The sequence below is a fragment of the Mobula birostris genome, chromosome 2 (genome assembly GCF_030028105.1).
Source record: "Mobula birostris isolate sMobBir1 chromosome 2, sMobBir1.hap1, whole genome shotgun sequence".
Lineage (NCBI taxonomy): Eukaryota > Metazoa > Chordata > Chondrichthyes > Myliobatiformes > Myliobatidae > Mobula > Mobula birostris.
In genome coordinates, this window is record NC_092371.1 from 11,797,750 (window position 1) to 11,811,113 (window position 13,364).

The window sequence follows — 13,364 nt, forward strand, 5'->3', positions numbered from 1 at the left end:
TTGGCGGATTGATGTCTTTTTTTTATGGAAGCTTGTATGGCGTATAGCTCCGGGTTTGTGCTCCAAATGGGTTTTTTTTGTTAGCAGGTTGTTTTTTGTTTTAGTTAGCAGAAGTTCTTTTTTCCTTCTTTCTTTTTTCCAAAAAAAAAGCTTTAACATTTTGTTTTTTTTATATTGATACACTGTTTAGCTTGGTTAATGGTTTGACTCTTATTATACATATTGATATATTGACTTGATTATTCTAATGTATTTTTTTTGTTGTTGATTTTCAATAATAATTAATTTAAAATTTTTAAAATAAAATGAAATAATACTTTGATGCACACTTTTGTGTTTTTATAGTTCATATAACAAGCTCCTCTCCACATTCCAAAATTACCTCATTGCCTTAACTAGGTCTTGAAACGTTTTACAGAATCTACACTTCGGAATTGCTTCACTGTTTGTCAATATAAGAAATGCCACAGACGCTGGAACGCCTGAGTAACACACACACACACACACACACACACACACACACACACACAAGTGCCCGGGGAAATCAGCTAATCAGGCAGCATGTATGAAGAGGAATAAACAGTTGACCTTTTGGGCTGAGACCCTTCATCAGGACTTGGAAAGGAAGAGGACAGAAGCCAAAATAAGAAGATGAGGAGAGGGGAAGCAGTACACGCTGACGGGTGAGGGGAAAGTAGATGGGTGGGGGAGGGTGGATGAAGGAAGAAGCTGGGAGGGGAAAGGTGGAAGCGGTAAACAGCTGAAGAGGAAGGAATCTCCCTCTTCTCCTCCTGGTACTTAACCCTACAAGAGTGACAAGTGCTATCCCTACACCCACACCTCCTCCCTCAGTACCACTTAGGGCCCCAGACAGTCCTTCCAGCTGAGAAGACTTCACCTGCAGGTCTTTTGGGGTCATCTACCGCATGCAACCTCCTCTACATCAGTGTGACCTGACACAGCATTAGGGGACACTTTGTCGGGCACCTTCCCTCTGTCTGCCGCAGAAGGCAGGATCGCCCAGTGGCTCCCCAATTCAATTCAACATCCCATTCCTATTCTGACATATCTGTCGATTACCATGGCCTAGTCTATTACCATGTGGAAGCCAAACAGGTTGGAGGAGAAGCACCTCATATTTCATCTGGGTTGCCTCCAACCTGATGGCATGAACATTGATTTCTCTAACTGCCCCCTCCCTCCTTTTCACCTTTTCCATTCTCCATTCTGGTTCCCCTCACACCCGTCCCTTCTACTCACTTGCCCATCACCTCCCTTTGGTTCCCCTCCTCCCTCCCTTTATTCCATGATCCACTGTCCTCTCTGATAAGATTCAGCCATTTACCTCTTCCACCTATTGCTTCCCAGCTTCTTACTTCATCCCTCTCACCTGGTCTTATCACTTGCCAGATGACAATCATTCCTCTCGCCCTGGCTTCCGTCCCCTTCTGACCCCTGATGAAGGGTCTCAGCCCGGAACATGGATGGTTTATTCCGCCCCCCCCCCACCCTATAGAGACTATCTGTGTTGCAAGGATATGGCTGGGGACGAACCCAAGTGCAGGACACAGATGCTGAGGCAGAGTCGTTAGACGTAGCACCACCGTGAATGGGGAGCTGATATCCAGGAGATGATGCGAAGCTTAGAACTAACAGTTCTCAGGAATAGGAAACAAGGTTTACTCTCACAAGAGTTGACCATTAGCAGGTTGCTCCAAGGGAGACTGACAAGACAAACCAGCCTCAAGCCAAGCTCAAGACCCAAGACCCCAGCCTCAAGCCAAGACCCAAGACCCCAGCCTCAAGCCAAGCTCAAGACCACAGCCTGCCTCCAAGCTCAGGCCTCTAGACCCCTGTCCTGAAGCCATGTCATGTCCTTGCCTGGTTCCGGGGTCCAAGCCCGAGGCAAGACCCAGATTCTGGGTCCTTGTCCAGTCTCGGGCTCGGAGTCCAAGCCTTGTCTCTTAGTCCATGGTTCCTAGTCCTAGTCCCGCTTTCCCTAGCCCAAGTCTGCATTCTTGTCCCTGCTCCTTGCCTGAATCTTGTCACGTCCCTACTCTAGTCAAGTCCTGTTCCTTGTACTTCAGTGTCTGTGTCTTGCATTTGGGTCCGTTCCCAGCACCCTATTGTGACAATCTGACCTGCTGAGTTCCTCCAGCATTTTGTGTGTGGTATTCACTGTTTGTAAGGAGCTTTGAAACAAACTGAAAGAATCAACTTTATATAAATACGTATCGTTATTTGACACTAACAGATAAAGGGGTTTTGATTGCAGGTTTATCAATTGATGAGGCAGTGTTTCTCCGAGCAAATCAATCACCAAGCCCAGGAAAGTTAATCTTTGAGAAAAATAGTTGCACAAATGCTCTTTGGTTTTTAATCTATTCAGGTAGTATCAAATTTGCCATCCTTGGAACTTAGTTCTGTCTCCATATTATGAAAAGGGTATCGAAGAACTGAAGTCGATGCAAAAATGACTTACAATCACAAGAGATTGTGCAGATGCTGGAAATCCAGAGCAATACACACACAATGCAGGAGGAACTCAGCAGGCCAGGCAGCATCAATGGAAGGGAATGAACAGTCGACACTTTCGACCCACAACCCGATGAAGGGTCTCGGCCTGATACATCGACTGTTCATTCCGCTCTGTAGATGCTGCCTGACCTGCTGAGCTCCTCCAGCATTTTGTGTGGGTTGCAATATGATTTATAAGTTTGATACTGAACAACCTGGGGTCCTTATTTAGAGGGCTTACATTTGACCCGATGGAGGCTTTTAAGATAATGAAAGGGTTTCGTACAAGAATAAGGAAGATATTTCTACTTGCTATTGAGCTGAACAAAATCCCACAAATATAAAATCACAAAGGAAATGAAGGAGAAACTTCTCTACTCAGAGTATGCTGGGAATGTGGAACTTGCTCTACCTGGAGTGGTTGAAACATAGATTTAAAATAAACATAACAAGGAGAAAGTGGAAGAATATGTGTCTGAGATAAGATGAACAGTGTGAGAGACTTCTATATAGAGTTAGGAGTAGCACAAGCTGGCTAGGCTAAAAGTGGACTGTAAATTCATTACCAATCCGGGCACACACAGTATCTTACATTTGACAAACGTGCTAATTTATGGAGACAACAGCAAGAACAGTTGCTGGTAACTGTGGAAGCAATCGTTCTTTGAAATAGCTACAGTTGTCTGTCACACTTTCACTGCCTACAGGGGTGTAGTTGGTAAGCAGCAGAAATTAACAACTTAAAAAAATGAAAGGCTATTTTTATGATTAAACAGAACTAGCAGCCACTCATTCATCTCCGCTGCTTGCTTACTTTTAAATCACTGCCTTGGACATTTCCAGGATTTCATCTTCCCAACTGTCAAGACATTTGGCGATGACAATACACTAGGAATTTGGGCCATGCGGCAGTGATCCCTCTGGCAGCCAGAGACACGGTTTGCTGCCTGTAGGGCAGGGTCTCCTGTAGAACAGGTGCCGGAGAGTCTAAAAAAAAGCCTCTGTGGAATTGCGTTCTTTTGTTGCCGGGTAATGATGACATCGGTTACTCAGAATAGCAGAGGACTAGAATGTCGAATGCTGACTTTATTTTAGGTGCTGACTGAATGAGCACTGATGCATTCATTATAGATTTTGGTGGACTTCTGTCATATCTGGTTAGGTTGGATTGTCTGTCGTGTGTGTCTCTCCCCCACCCCCACTGTCCCCCCACCCATCTCTTATTTTGTATCTTGCTGCCTCTTACTCTGTGCCTCTCTCCTCTCTCTCTTTGTATCTCTGTATCTCTTTCTCATCTCTCTCTCTCTTGCCCCCTCACCTCTCTCACACAGACACACACACACACACACACACACACACACACACACACACACACGCACACACAGAGTCATGTTATTAATGCACTGGTCAATGACTTGAAAGAGAAAGCAGGTATATGTGTAGTCACTGCTGTAATTTAGGAAACATGTCAGGCCCTTTGTGCAGAACAAATTCCCTCAAACAGCAGTGTGATGACAAATCTACTCTAGTGAAATTAATCCAGGGAGAGATACTTGCACAAGCATGCTGGAGAGTTCTTCTCTGCTCTTCAAAATAGCCAGAGAAGACTTGCAAGGCAACTCATCCAAACAGATGCCATTACTGACAGAACAAGACACCTTGACATGAGAATATTGACTGTTAGCTTTGTTCTTAAATGGCTGGAGCTGGTTTCAAGCGCACAACTTTCTGGCTCTGAGGCAAGAATGCTATCAACTGATGTGATGATATTTTTGCATAGGTTGGAGCTCGCTCAATGTGGGAGCATTAGATCCACTGGGACTAGTCCGGTTTGTCACTAGACCTTCACCACCTTTCCCTCCACTTCCAGTGAGTGGCACTATTGCATAAGTATCTTGTCGGTAATTTGTGGAACAGCAATCCAATGAGGTTGGATTCTCAACTAAGAAGAACCACTTATAAATTCAATTTTTAAAATTTTATTTTTATTTAGAAACACAGTCCGTGAACAGGCCCTTCTGGCCCAACAAGCCCGTGTCACCCTATTACACCCTATTACACCCCGTGACCAATTAATCTGCTCACCTGTATGTCTTGTAATAGAGGAGAAAAACTGAGCCCCGTGTGGTAACAGGGAGAACGTGCAAACCCCTTACAGGCAGCGGCGGGACTCATCCCGGATCACTGGCACCGTATGAGCGTCACACTAACCGTCTCGCTCTTCATTTCTTACTGCCTTTGCCTCAACTCTTCCTACATCGCATTCGGGCTGAGATTCACCTTTGAGGCTGTTTCAAAGTTGTAAGCTCACCATTTATGACCTCAGAGGTCCCAGATTGTTAACTTGCCAAGTGCATTTTTCGAAGTGTAGTCACTATTCCATTGTTGGGATCTCTGCCGCTAATTTGGACGTGTCAAGGTCATGTAAAGATTACTGGGATAACAGCCAATTCATCTTTTAAGAGAGAGATTTTGATTGAAGGATGAAATTTCACAAAAATTCATAGAAATATCTCTTACACTTCTTCAACCAATATACATATAGCCGAACCTTCTAAAAGCAATGTCAAACTGTCGACTCAGGGCCTCAATTTGACATTGCAAGTAGAAGATTCCATTCCCATTCTGATTCATTTATTTATCACATTTACACCGAACCGTACAGTTTGACATTTCATGTACGGCAACAAACCACTTTGTAGATATAGCTTCTGAGTGCTGGTGGCCTGAACTATAAACTAAAATTGTTGGAGTGAGACTTAAGCCCATGAACATCAAGAACACAACCCACTGAGCCCAGACCGATGGCTGAAGGAGGGGTAAGGTCAGCTAATTTGCTACTTGATCCTCTGACAAAGTAGTCAGATCATGGAGATGCCTGGGGTTCCACCAACTAATCTCTGATTAGCTTGGAGTCAGACATGGGGAGGCCCTCATACATGAGAAATCCAATGGATTTGATCCTGTCATCTCCAAAAGGACCACAACTTTGTCGTGGTTTGGAGGCTTGCCTGCCTCAGTGACCCAGACAGCTATGTTGGCTGGAGTCAGGGCTTTATGTTTTCACTCCTGGTATGGTCACCCATGCCCAAGAGGTCAAAGGGTAAAGGCCAGACTAAGAGTGGTCCACCATCCTTAAGGTTCAAGGGTTCAGCTCAGGGCTAACAACACTAAATGGTAAAATAAAACTACTACGGACACAGCAACGAAGAATCCTTCGATATCTGAGTGGCCAAGGACAGACAAGGATCTTCATTGCTGCCCTAAACACCAATGGTCTAACAAGAAGTAAGTAAGTATCTTGGTTGTGAATGGAGGCAGGACTAAGTCAAAGAAATCCAATTATAAATGAGGATAACAGATGAATGCCCCCACTTACATCAGCAGCCTTCTTCTCAGCCAGTTCCAGTTTCTCCTGGGCATCTTTCAGGGCCTCTGAATACTTGTCCAGTTCATCCTCTGTACCCTTCAGTCTCTTTTGCATCGCCGCCAGCTCATCCTCCAACTGTCAGAGAGTGAGCAAAGCAGAAGGAAACCAAAGAGAGAAATAAAATTAATAAACACATTACTGAATAACAAACAGCAAAGTATTCTCACCATTAAACCATTGAGCAGATCTTTAAGTATTATCATTTGTAGTAAATACATCATAAGGAATAGTGAAGAGTATAACTGCTATTGAAAAGTGGTTAAATCAAAGTATAACATTAAAGGCTGTGGAGTATATCAGTGTATGGAGTATATCAGTGAGATACGATAAAGATACGGGGTATATCAGTGTGATACAATGTAGGTACGGGGTATATCAGTGTGATACGATGAAGGTACGGGGTATATCAGTGTGATACGATGTAGGTACGGGGTATATCAGTGAGATACGAGGAAGGTACGGTGTATATCAGTGTGATACGATGAAGGTACGGGGTATATCAGTGATATGATGAAGGTACGGGGTATATCAGTGAGATAAGATGAAAGTACGAGGTATATCAGTGTGATACGAGGAAGGTACGGGGTATATCAGTGATACGATGAAGGTACGGGGTATATCAGTGAGATACGATGAAGGTACGGGGTATATCAGTGTGATACGATGCAGGTACGGGGTATATCTGAGATACGATGAAGGTACGGGGTATATCAGTGTGATACGATGAAGGTACGGGGTATATCAGTGTGATACGATGTAGGTACGGGGTATATCAGTGAGATACGAGGAAGGTACGGTGTATATCGGTGTGATACGATGAAGGTACGGGGTATATCAGTGTGATACGATGTAGGTACAGTGTATATCAGTGTGATACGATGATGGTATGGGGTATATCAGTGTGATACGAGGAAGGTACGAGGTATATCAGTGTGATACGATGAAGGTACGGTGTATATCAGTGAGATACGAGGAAGGTACGAGGTATATCAGTGTGATACGATGAAGGTACGGGGTATATCAGTGATACGATGAAGGTACGGGGTATATCAGTGAGATACGATGAAGGTACGGGGTATATCAGTGTGATACGATGCAGGTACGGGGTATATCTGAGATACGATGAAGGTACGGGGTATATCAGTGTGATACGATGAAGGTACGGGGTATATCAGTGTGATACGATGTAGGTACGGGGTATATCAGTGAGATACGAGGAAGGTACGGTGTATATCGGTGTGATACGATGAAGGTACGGGGTATATCAGTGTGATACGATGTAGGTACAGTGTATATCAGTGTGATACGATGATGGTATGGGGTATATCAGTGTGATACGAGGAAGGTACGAGGTATATCAGTGTGATACGATGAAGGTACGGTGTATATCAGTGAGATACGAGGAAGGTACGAGGTATATCAGTGTGATACGATGAAGGTACGGGGTATATCAGTGATACGATGAAGGTACGGGGTATATCAGTGAGATACGATGTAGGTACGGGGTATATCAGTGTGATACGATGAAGATATGGAGTATATCAGTGTGATACGATGAAGGTATGGGGTATATCAGTGAGATACGAGGAAGGTACGGGGTATATCAGTGAGATACGATGAAGGTATGGAGTATATCAGTGTGATACGATGAAGGTACGGGGTATATCAGTGAGATACGATGAAGGTACGGTGTATATCAGTGAGATACGATGAAGATATGGAGTATATCAGTGTGATACGATGAAGGTACGGGGTATATCAGTGAGATACGAGGAAGGTACGGGGTATATCAGTGTGATACGATGAAGGTACGGTGTATATCAGTGTGATACGATGTAGGTACGGGGTATATCAGTGTGATACGATGAAGGTACGGGGTATATCAGTGTGATACGATGAAGATATGGAGTATATCAGTGTGATACGATGAAGGTACGGGGTATATCAGTGAGATACGAGGAAGGTACGGGGTATATCAGTGAGATACGATGAAGGTACGGGGTATATCAGTGTGATACGATGAAGGTACAGTGTATATCAGTGTGATACGATGAAGGTACAGTGTATATCAGTGTGATACGATGAAGATATGGAGTATATCAGTGTGATACGAGCAAGGTACGGGGTATATCAGTGAGATACGATGAAGGTACGGGGTATATCAGTGAGATACGAGCAAGGTATGGGGTATATCAGTGTGATACGATGAAGGTACAGTGTATATCAGTGTGATACGATGAAGATATGGAGTATATCAGTGAGATACGATGAAGGTACGGGGTATATCAGTGTGATACGATGAAGGTACAGTGTATATCAGTGTGATACGATGAAGGTACAGTGTATATCAGTGTGATACGATGAAGATATGGAGTATATCAGTGTGATACGATGAAGGTACGGGGTATATCAGTGAGATACGATGAAGGTACGGGGTATATCAGTGTGATACGATGAAGGTACGGGGTATATCAGTGTGATACGATGTAGGTACGGGGTATATCAGTGTGATACGATGAAGATATGGAGTATATCAGTGTGATACGAGCAAGGTACGGGGTATATCAGTGTGATACGATGAAGGTACGGGGTATATCAGTGAGATACGAGCAAGGTATGGGGTATATCAGTGTGATACGATGAAGGTACGGGGTATATCAGTGTGATACGATGTAGGTACGGGGTATATCAGTGTGATACGATGAAGATATGGAGTATATCAGTGTGATACGAGCAAGGTACGGGGTATATCAGTGTGATACGATGAAGGTACGGGGTATATCAGTGAGATACGAGCAAGGTATGGGGTATATCAGTGTGATACGATGAAGGTACAGTGTATATCAGTGTGATACGATGAAGATATGGAGTATATCAGTGAGATACGAGGAAGGTACGGGGTATATCAGTGAGATACGAGGAAGGTACGGGGTATATCAGTGAGATACAATGAAGGTACGAGGTATATCAGTGAGATACGAGGAAGGTACGGGGTATATCAGTGAGATACGATGAAGGTACGGGGTATATCAGTGTGATACGATGAAGGTACGGGGTATATCAGTGTGATACGATGAAGGTACGGGGTATATCAGTGTGATACGATGTAGGTACGGGGTATATCAGTGAGATACGATGAAGGTACGGGGTATATCAGTGAGATACGATGAAGGTACGGGGTATATCAGTGTGATACGATGTAGGTACGGGGTATATCATGGTTTGTGCTGCTGCCAATGGCTCTGTATATCAAGTTTGTTACCAGGGATGTGGGCCTAGTAGAATTTTAAGTCATATGCAGGGCAAGTCATATCCTAGGAATAGATACACCTTGCCTACTCTGTCTGTGCCTCTTACAATCCTGTAAACCTCCATCAGATCTCCCCTCAGCCTCTGTGGTCCTGAGAAAACAACCCAAGTCTGTCTAGCCTCTCGCGATAGCACATGCCCCCTAAACCAGACAGCATCCTGCTAAACCTCTCCTACACCCTCTGCAAAACTTCAACATCCATCCTGCAGTGGGCCGACCAGAACTGTATGCAATTCTCCAGATGTGGCCTAACCAGAGTCCTATACCAGGGTTCCTGCCACTCACCTGTACACAAGGGGCCAAATAACCTGGCAATCTGCATGTCTCCAGGATTTGGAAACTTTGAGGAATCAACTCTACTTACTGTACCACTGGTCTGCCCAAGAACCTTACACAATTCTCTTAAGTTAATGCTTAACCTTTCCACCAGACACACAATTTCTCATTTACCCAATGAAAGATTTTAATAACTTTGAAGACATCCATCAGAGCTGCGAGTAACTTGATGGATTTAAGCCAAAACGTCTGGGTTTCTATGACCATTTAAATTAAATTTCTCAACCCTGAATCCTTTCTGGTATACGTTCACTGAATTCCCTATAAATCTAATAAATTATCCCAATGATCTTGAAGATAAATGGATTGCTGCAGTGTCGTGGATCAGAATATTCCATTCTGTACTGATTTATTGATGCTGATAGGACAGTTGAACTCACCAAGATTTAATCTCTTTTACATTATAGGGCAATTCCTGCACAAAAATATGCAGACGTTTGACTCTGTAATTTGTTGGTGTCCTGCATGGCTGAATATTTTTCAGGCTCGCATGCAAAATATCTCCCTCAGCAAAGTATGGACTGTAGTCAGGCAGAAAGTTCTCTCGATTCCATAAACACAAAAGATGCTGCAGATGCTGGAAACCCAAAGCAACACGTGCACACAAAACGCAGAAGGAACTCAGCATCTGTGGAGAGGAGTCACTCCTGCCTGAAAGGTGGGCTTTTTGTTGTCCTCCGTGGATGCTGCCTGGCCTGCTGAGCTCCTCCAGCGTCCTGCATGTAGCTCACAAAACCGTGGGAGGACTGCTCAGTTTATCAAGCCAACACCCCTTGCATACCAGAGCAATCCAGCTAGTCCCGCTCACCAGCCCTCTTCCCCGGTTGCTGGGACTTTAGGGAGAGATTGTAGATTGAATGTCAGCCCAGTACCCCCTTCACCCGCGGTCACCAAACAGTCGTATAGCTACATAACAAGATAGCAGGCAAGAGTGTGGCTGTGACTGCATCTGTCACAAGCATCGTCTCCTCTACCTCCCATCCGTTTCAACGCAAGGGCATGGAATCCAACTGAAGCACTTAAACCCTTAGCTTTTTAAATTCTTTATTCTATTTAGAAATGCAGTGCAGAACGGGTCCTTCCGACCCACCGAGCTGCACCACCCAGAAACCCAACTATCTAACTACAGAATTGTTTACAATGACCAATTAGCCTCCTAACTGCTACATAGTTGGACTATGGGAGGAAACCAGAGCACCCAGAGGAAACCCACATGGTCATGGGGAGAACGTACAAGCTCCTTACGGATGGTGTTGGAATTTAATTCTGAGCTCCCACCCCCAAGCTGTAATTGATTGAGATCAGAACATTACATTATGGGGCCATTCTAGTTTTAAAATGATCTAGTGTCATTGTGTTAATTGTTGGTGTGAAGATATGGAGTGTATGATCATCATACTTCATGTATTGTTGAGTTATCATAAGGGGAAGGAAGGGCTTTTATGTTCTGTGTTTTCGCCCATTTCTTCTTGTTGATTTTTTTGTGTGGGGGAGGGGGTTTTGGGGGTCAATGTTTTGCTAGTTTTTTTGTGTGGGGGAGGGGGGTTTGGGGGGGGCCAATGTTCTTGTGTTTCGAAAGTTTTTTGTACAGCGGGAGGGGTGTTTGGTAGTCGATGTTCTTGTTGCATTTTGAAAATTTTTTTGTGCAGAAAGGAGGTTTGAGAGTTAAAACTCTTGTGTTTTGAAAGTTTTTTTGTGCAGCGGGAGGGATGTTTGGGGGGGTTGATGATTGTGTTACTGTTTTTTTGTGCGGGGGGGGTGAGTTTGCAGTTTCTCTCTGAACTGACTCCTGTGGTTTTCTTTGTTTCGTGGCTATCTGGAGAAGACGAATGTCAGAGTTGTATACTGCGTACATACTTTGATAATAAATTAACCTTTGAACCTTTAAACATGAAGAGTGTTACGGGATGGTGGTGTTGGTGTGGATAATCAGTTTGTGAAACTAAATTGTAGAGTATATTCAGGCTACAGTGAAGTTTAAAGGTTATGGCAAATCTTACAGTGATCAGTATAGTAACAATTACTGTATAAATGCTACTAATAACAAGGCACAGAAGAAGTCATGGTCATTCACTGCAACCAAGGAAGACTCTAAATTGTGACAACTACTCTACGACTGGACCTGGAGTTCCAAAGTCGAGAGAGCAGAACTGACCCTGTGCAATGTGTTTCCACTTTAAAAATACTCCCGCCTGCTTCTCCTGTCATCGTTGGATACGACGGACAGCCAACAATAGTAATGATATGATGAAGATATGATGTAGTGATGCTTAAGAACATTACTATCAATCACTAATGATCTAGCGAGGGGCATGTTTGCCATTACAGTAGTGAAAAATACACCGGTGTGTGAAATGTTGATGGGGTTGGATATTAAATCTACCACCCATATGGTGTGGTCACCCTTGTTCAATGAGCAGTGAAAGCAAAATGATATCCCCCCTTTCTTACCTGTTTGCTCCTCTCCTCTGCTGCTTTCTTATCGGCTTCAGCCTGCTCTGCTCTGTCGAGGGCATTCTCCTTGTCCAGTTTCAGCATCTGCATCTTTTTCTTGATGGCCTCCATTTTGTATTTTTAATTTGCCTCCTCGCGACGAAAGAAGAAAGAAGATAAAGGTAAGGCTCGGTGGTGCGGAGTGATTGAGAGGGCAGGAAAGGAGGATGTCCAGTGGCAAAGTGGCCGCTTGAATCTCTCTCACCCAGATGATATCTCCCCCTTGTCTCTGAAACTCACCCTGAGAGAATTTAATCAGCTGGTTTGGGACTGTTCCCACCCTGGGAAGAGGCTGTGCCCAGACGAGGATTGGTTGCTAAGCTGTCGCGGATCATGCAGCCCTCTGTATTTGGGCCTGGTAGATGTCTGCTTGCTATTAAAAGACAGGGCAGCTGCTGTCCTCGCCAATATCTCTCTCTACACTCCTTTCCAGAGACTGTGACTCCTGACACGGAATAATTCAGCCCTTCAAGTTTTGTAGTACCAAACGAGCCTTCTTTCATCCACTCTATCTTTTCAAAGTTTAAGGTAAATTTATTACCAAAGTACATATATGTCACTATATACTCTGAGATTCATTTTCTTACAGGTATACTCAATAAATCCAATAACTATAATAGAATCAATGAAAGACCACACCAACTGGGCACAGCACCAGTGTGCAAAAGACAGCAAACTTTGCAAATACAAAGAGAAAGAAATAATAAATAAATAAATAGCTAGATAAATAAACAAATGAACAAGCAAGCTCAATAAATATCAGGAACATGAGATGAAGAGTCCTTGAAAGTGAGTCTATAGGTTGTGGGGACAGTTCAGTGTTTGGGCAAGTGACGTTGAGTGAAGTTATCCCCTCTGGTTCAAGAGCCTGATGGTTGAGGGGTAGTAACTGTTCCTCAACCTGGCGCGGTGAGTCCTGAAGCTCCTGCACTCCTTCCTGATGGCAGCAGCAAGAAAAGAGCATGGTCTGGGTGGTGGGGGTCCTCGATGATGGATGCTGCTTTCCTGAAACAGTGCCCTGTGTAGATGTGCTCCGTGGTGGGGAGGACTTTACCCGTGAGGGACTGGGCCGTATCCACCTCTTTTGTGGGACCTTTTGTTAAAGCTCACTAGTGTTCTCACGCCAGGCCATGATGGATCCAGTCAATATACTCTCCGTTACACTTTTGCTGAAGTTTGTCAAAGTTTTAGATGTCATACCGAACCTTCATGAACTTCTGAGGAAGTAGAGCCACTGCCATGCTTTCTTTGTCATTGCACTGACAAGCTGGGCCCAGA

At 44.1% G+C, this 13,364-nt stretch overlaps 1 protein-coding gene across 5 annotated transcripts in view; it reads right to left on the reverse strand.

Moving 5' to 3' along the window:
* LOC140212342 (tropomyosin alpha-3 chain) overlaps nt 1–12,334 on the reverse strand; it is a 79,463-nt gene extending 67,129 nt beyond the window's left edge. For 4 of the 5 annotated variants that reach the window (XM_072283069.1, XM_072283078.1, XM_072283063.1 and 1 more), the window contains exons 1-2: nt 12,045–12,334; nt 5,897–6,022 (exon numbers count right to left, since the gene is read on the reverse strand). In XM_072283069.1, the coding sequence (XP_072139170.1) occupies nt 5,897–6,022; nt 12,045–12,158 (240 nt within the window). In that variant the 5' untranslated portion in view covers nt 12,159–12,334. The remainder of the gene's footprint in view (nt 1–5,896; nt 6,023–12,044) is intronic. The other variant, XM_072283049.1, reaches the window with a different exon arrangement.
* Nucleotides 12,335–13,364: the final 1,030 nt, after the last annotated feature.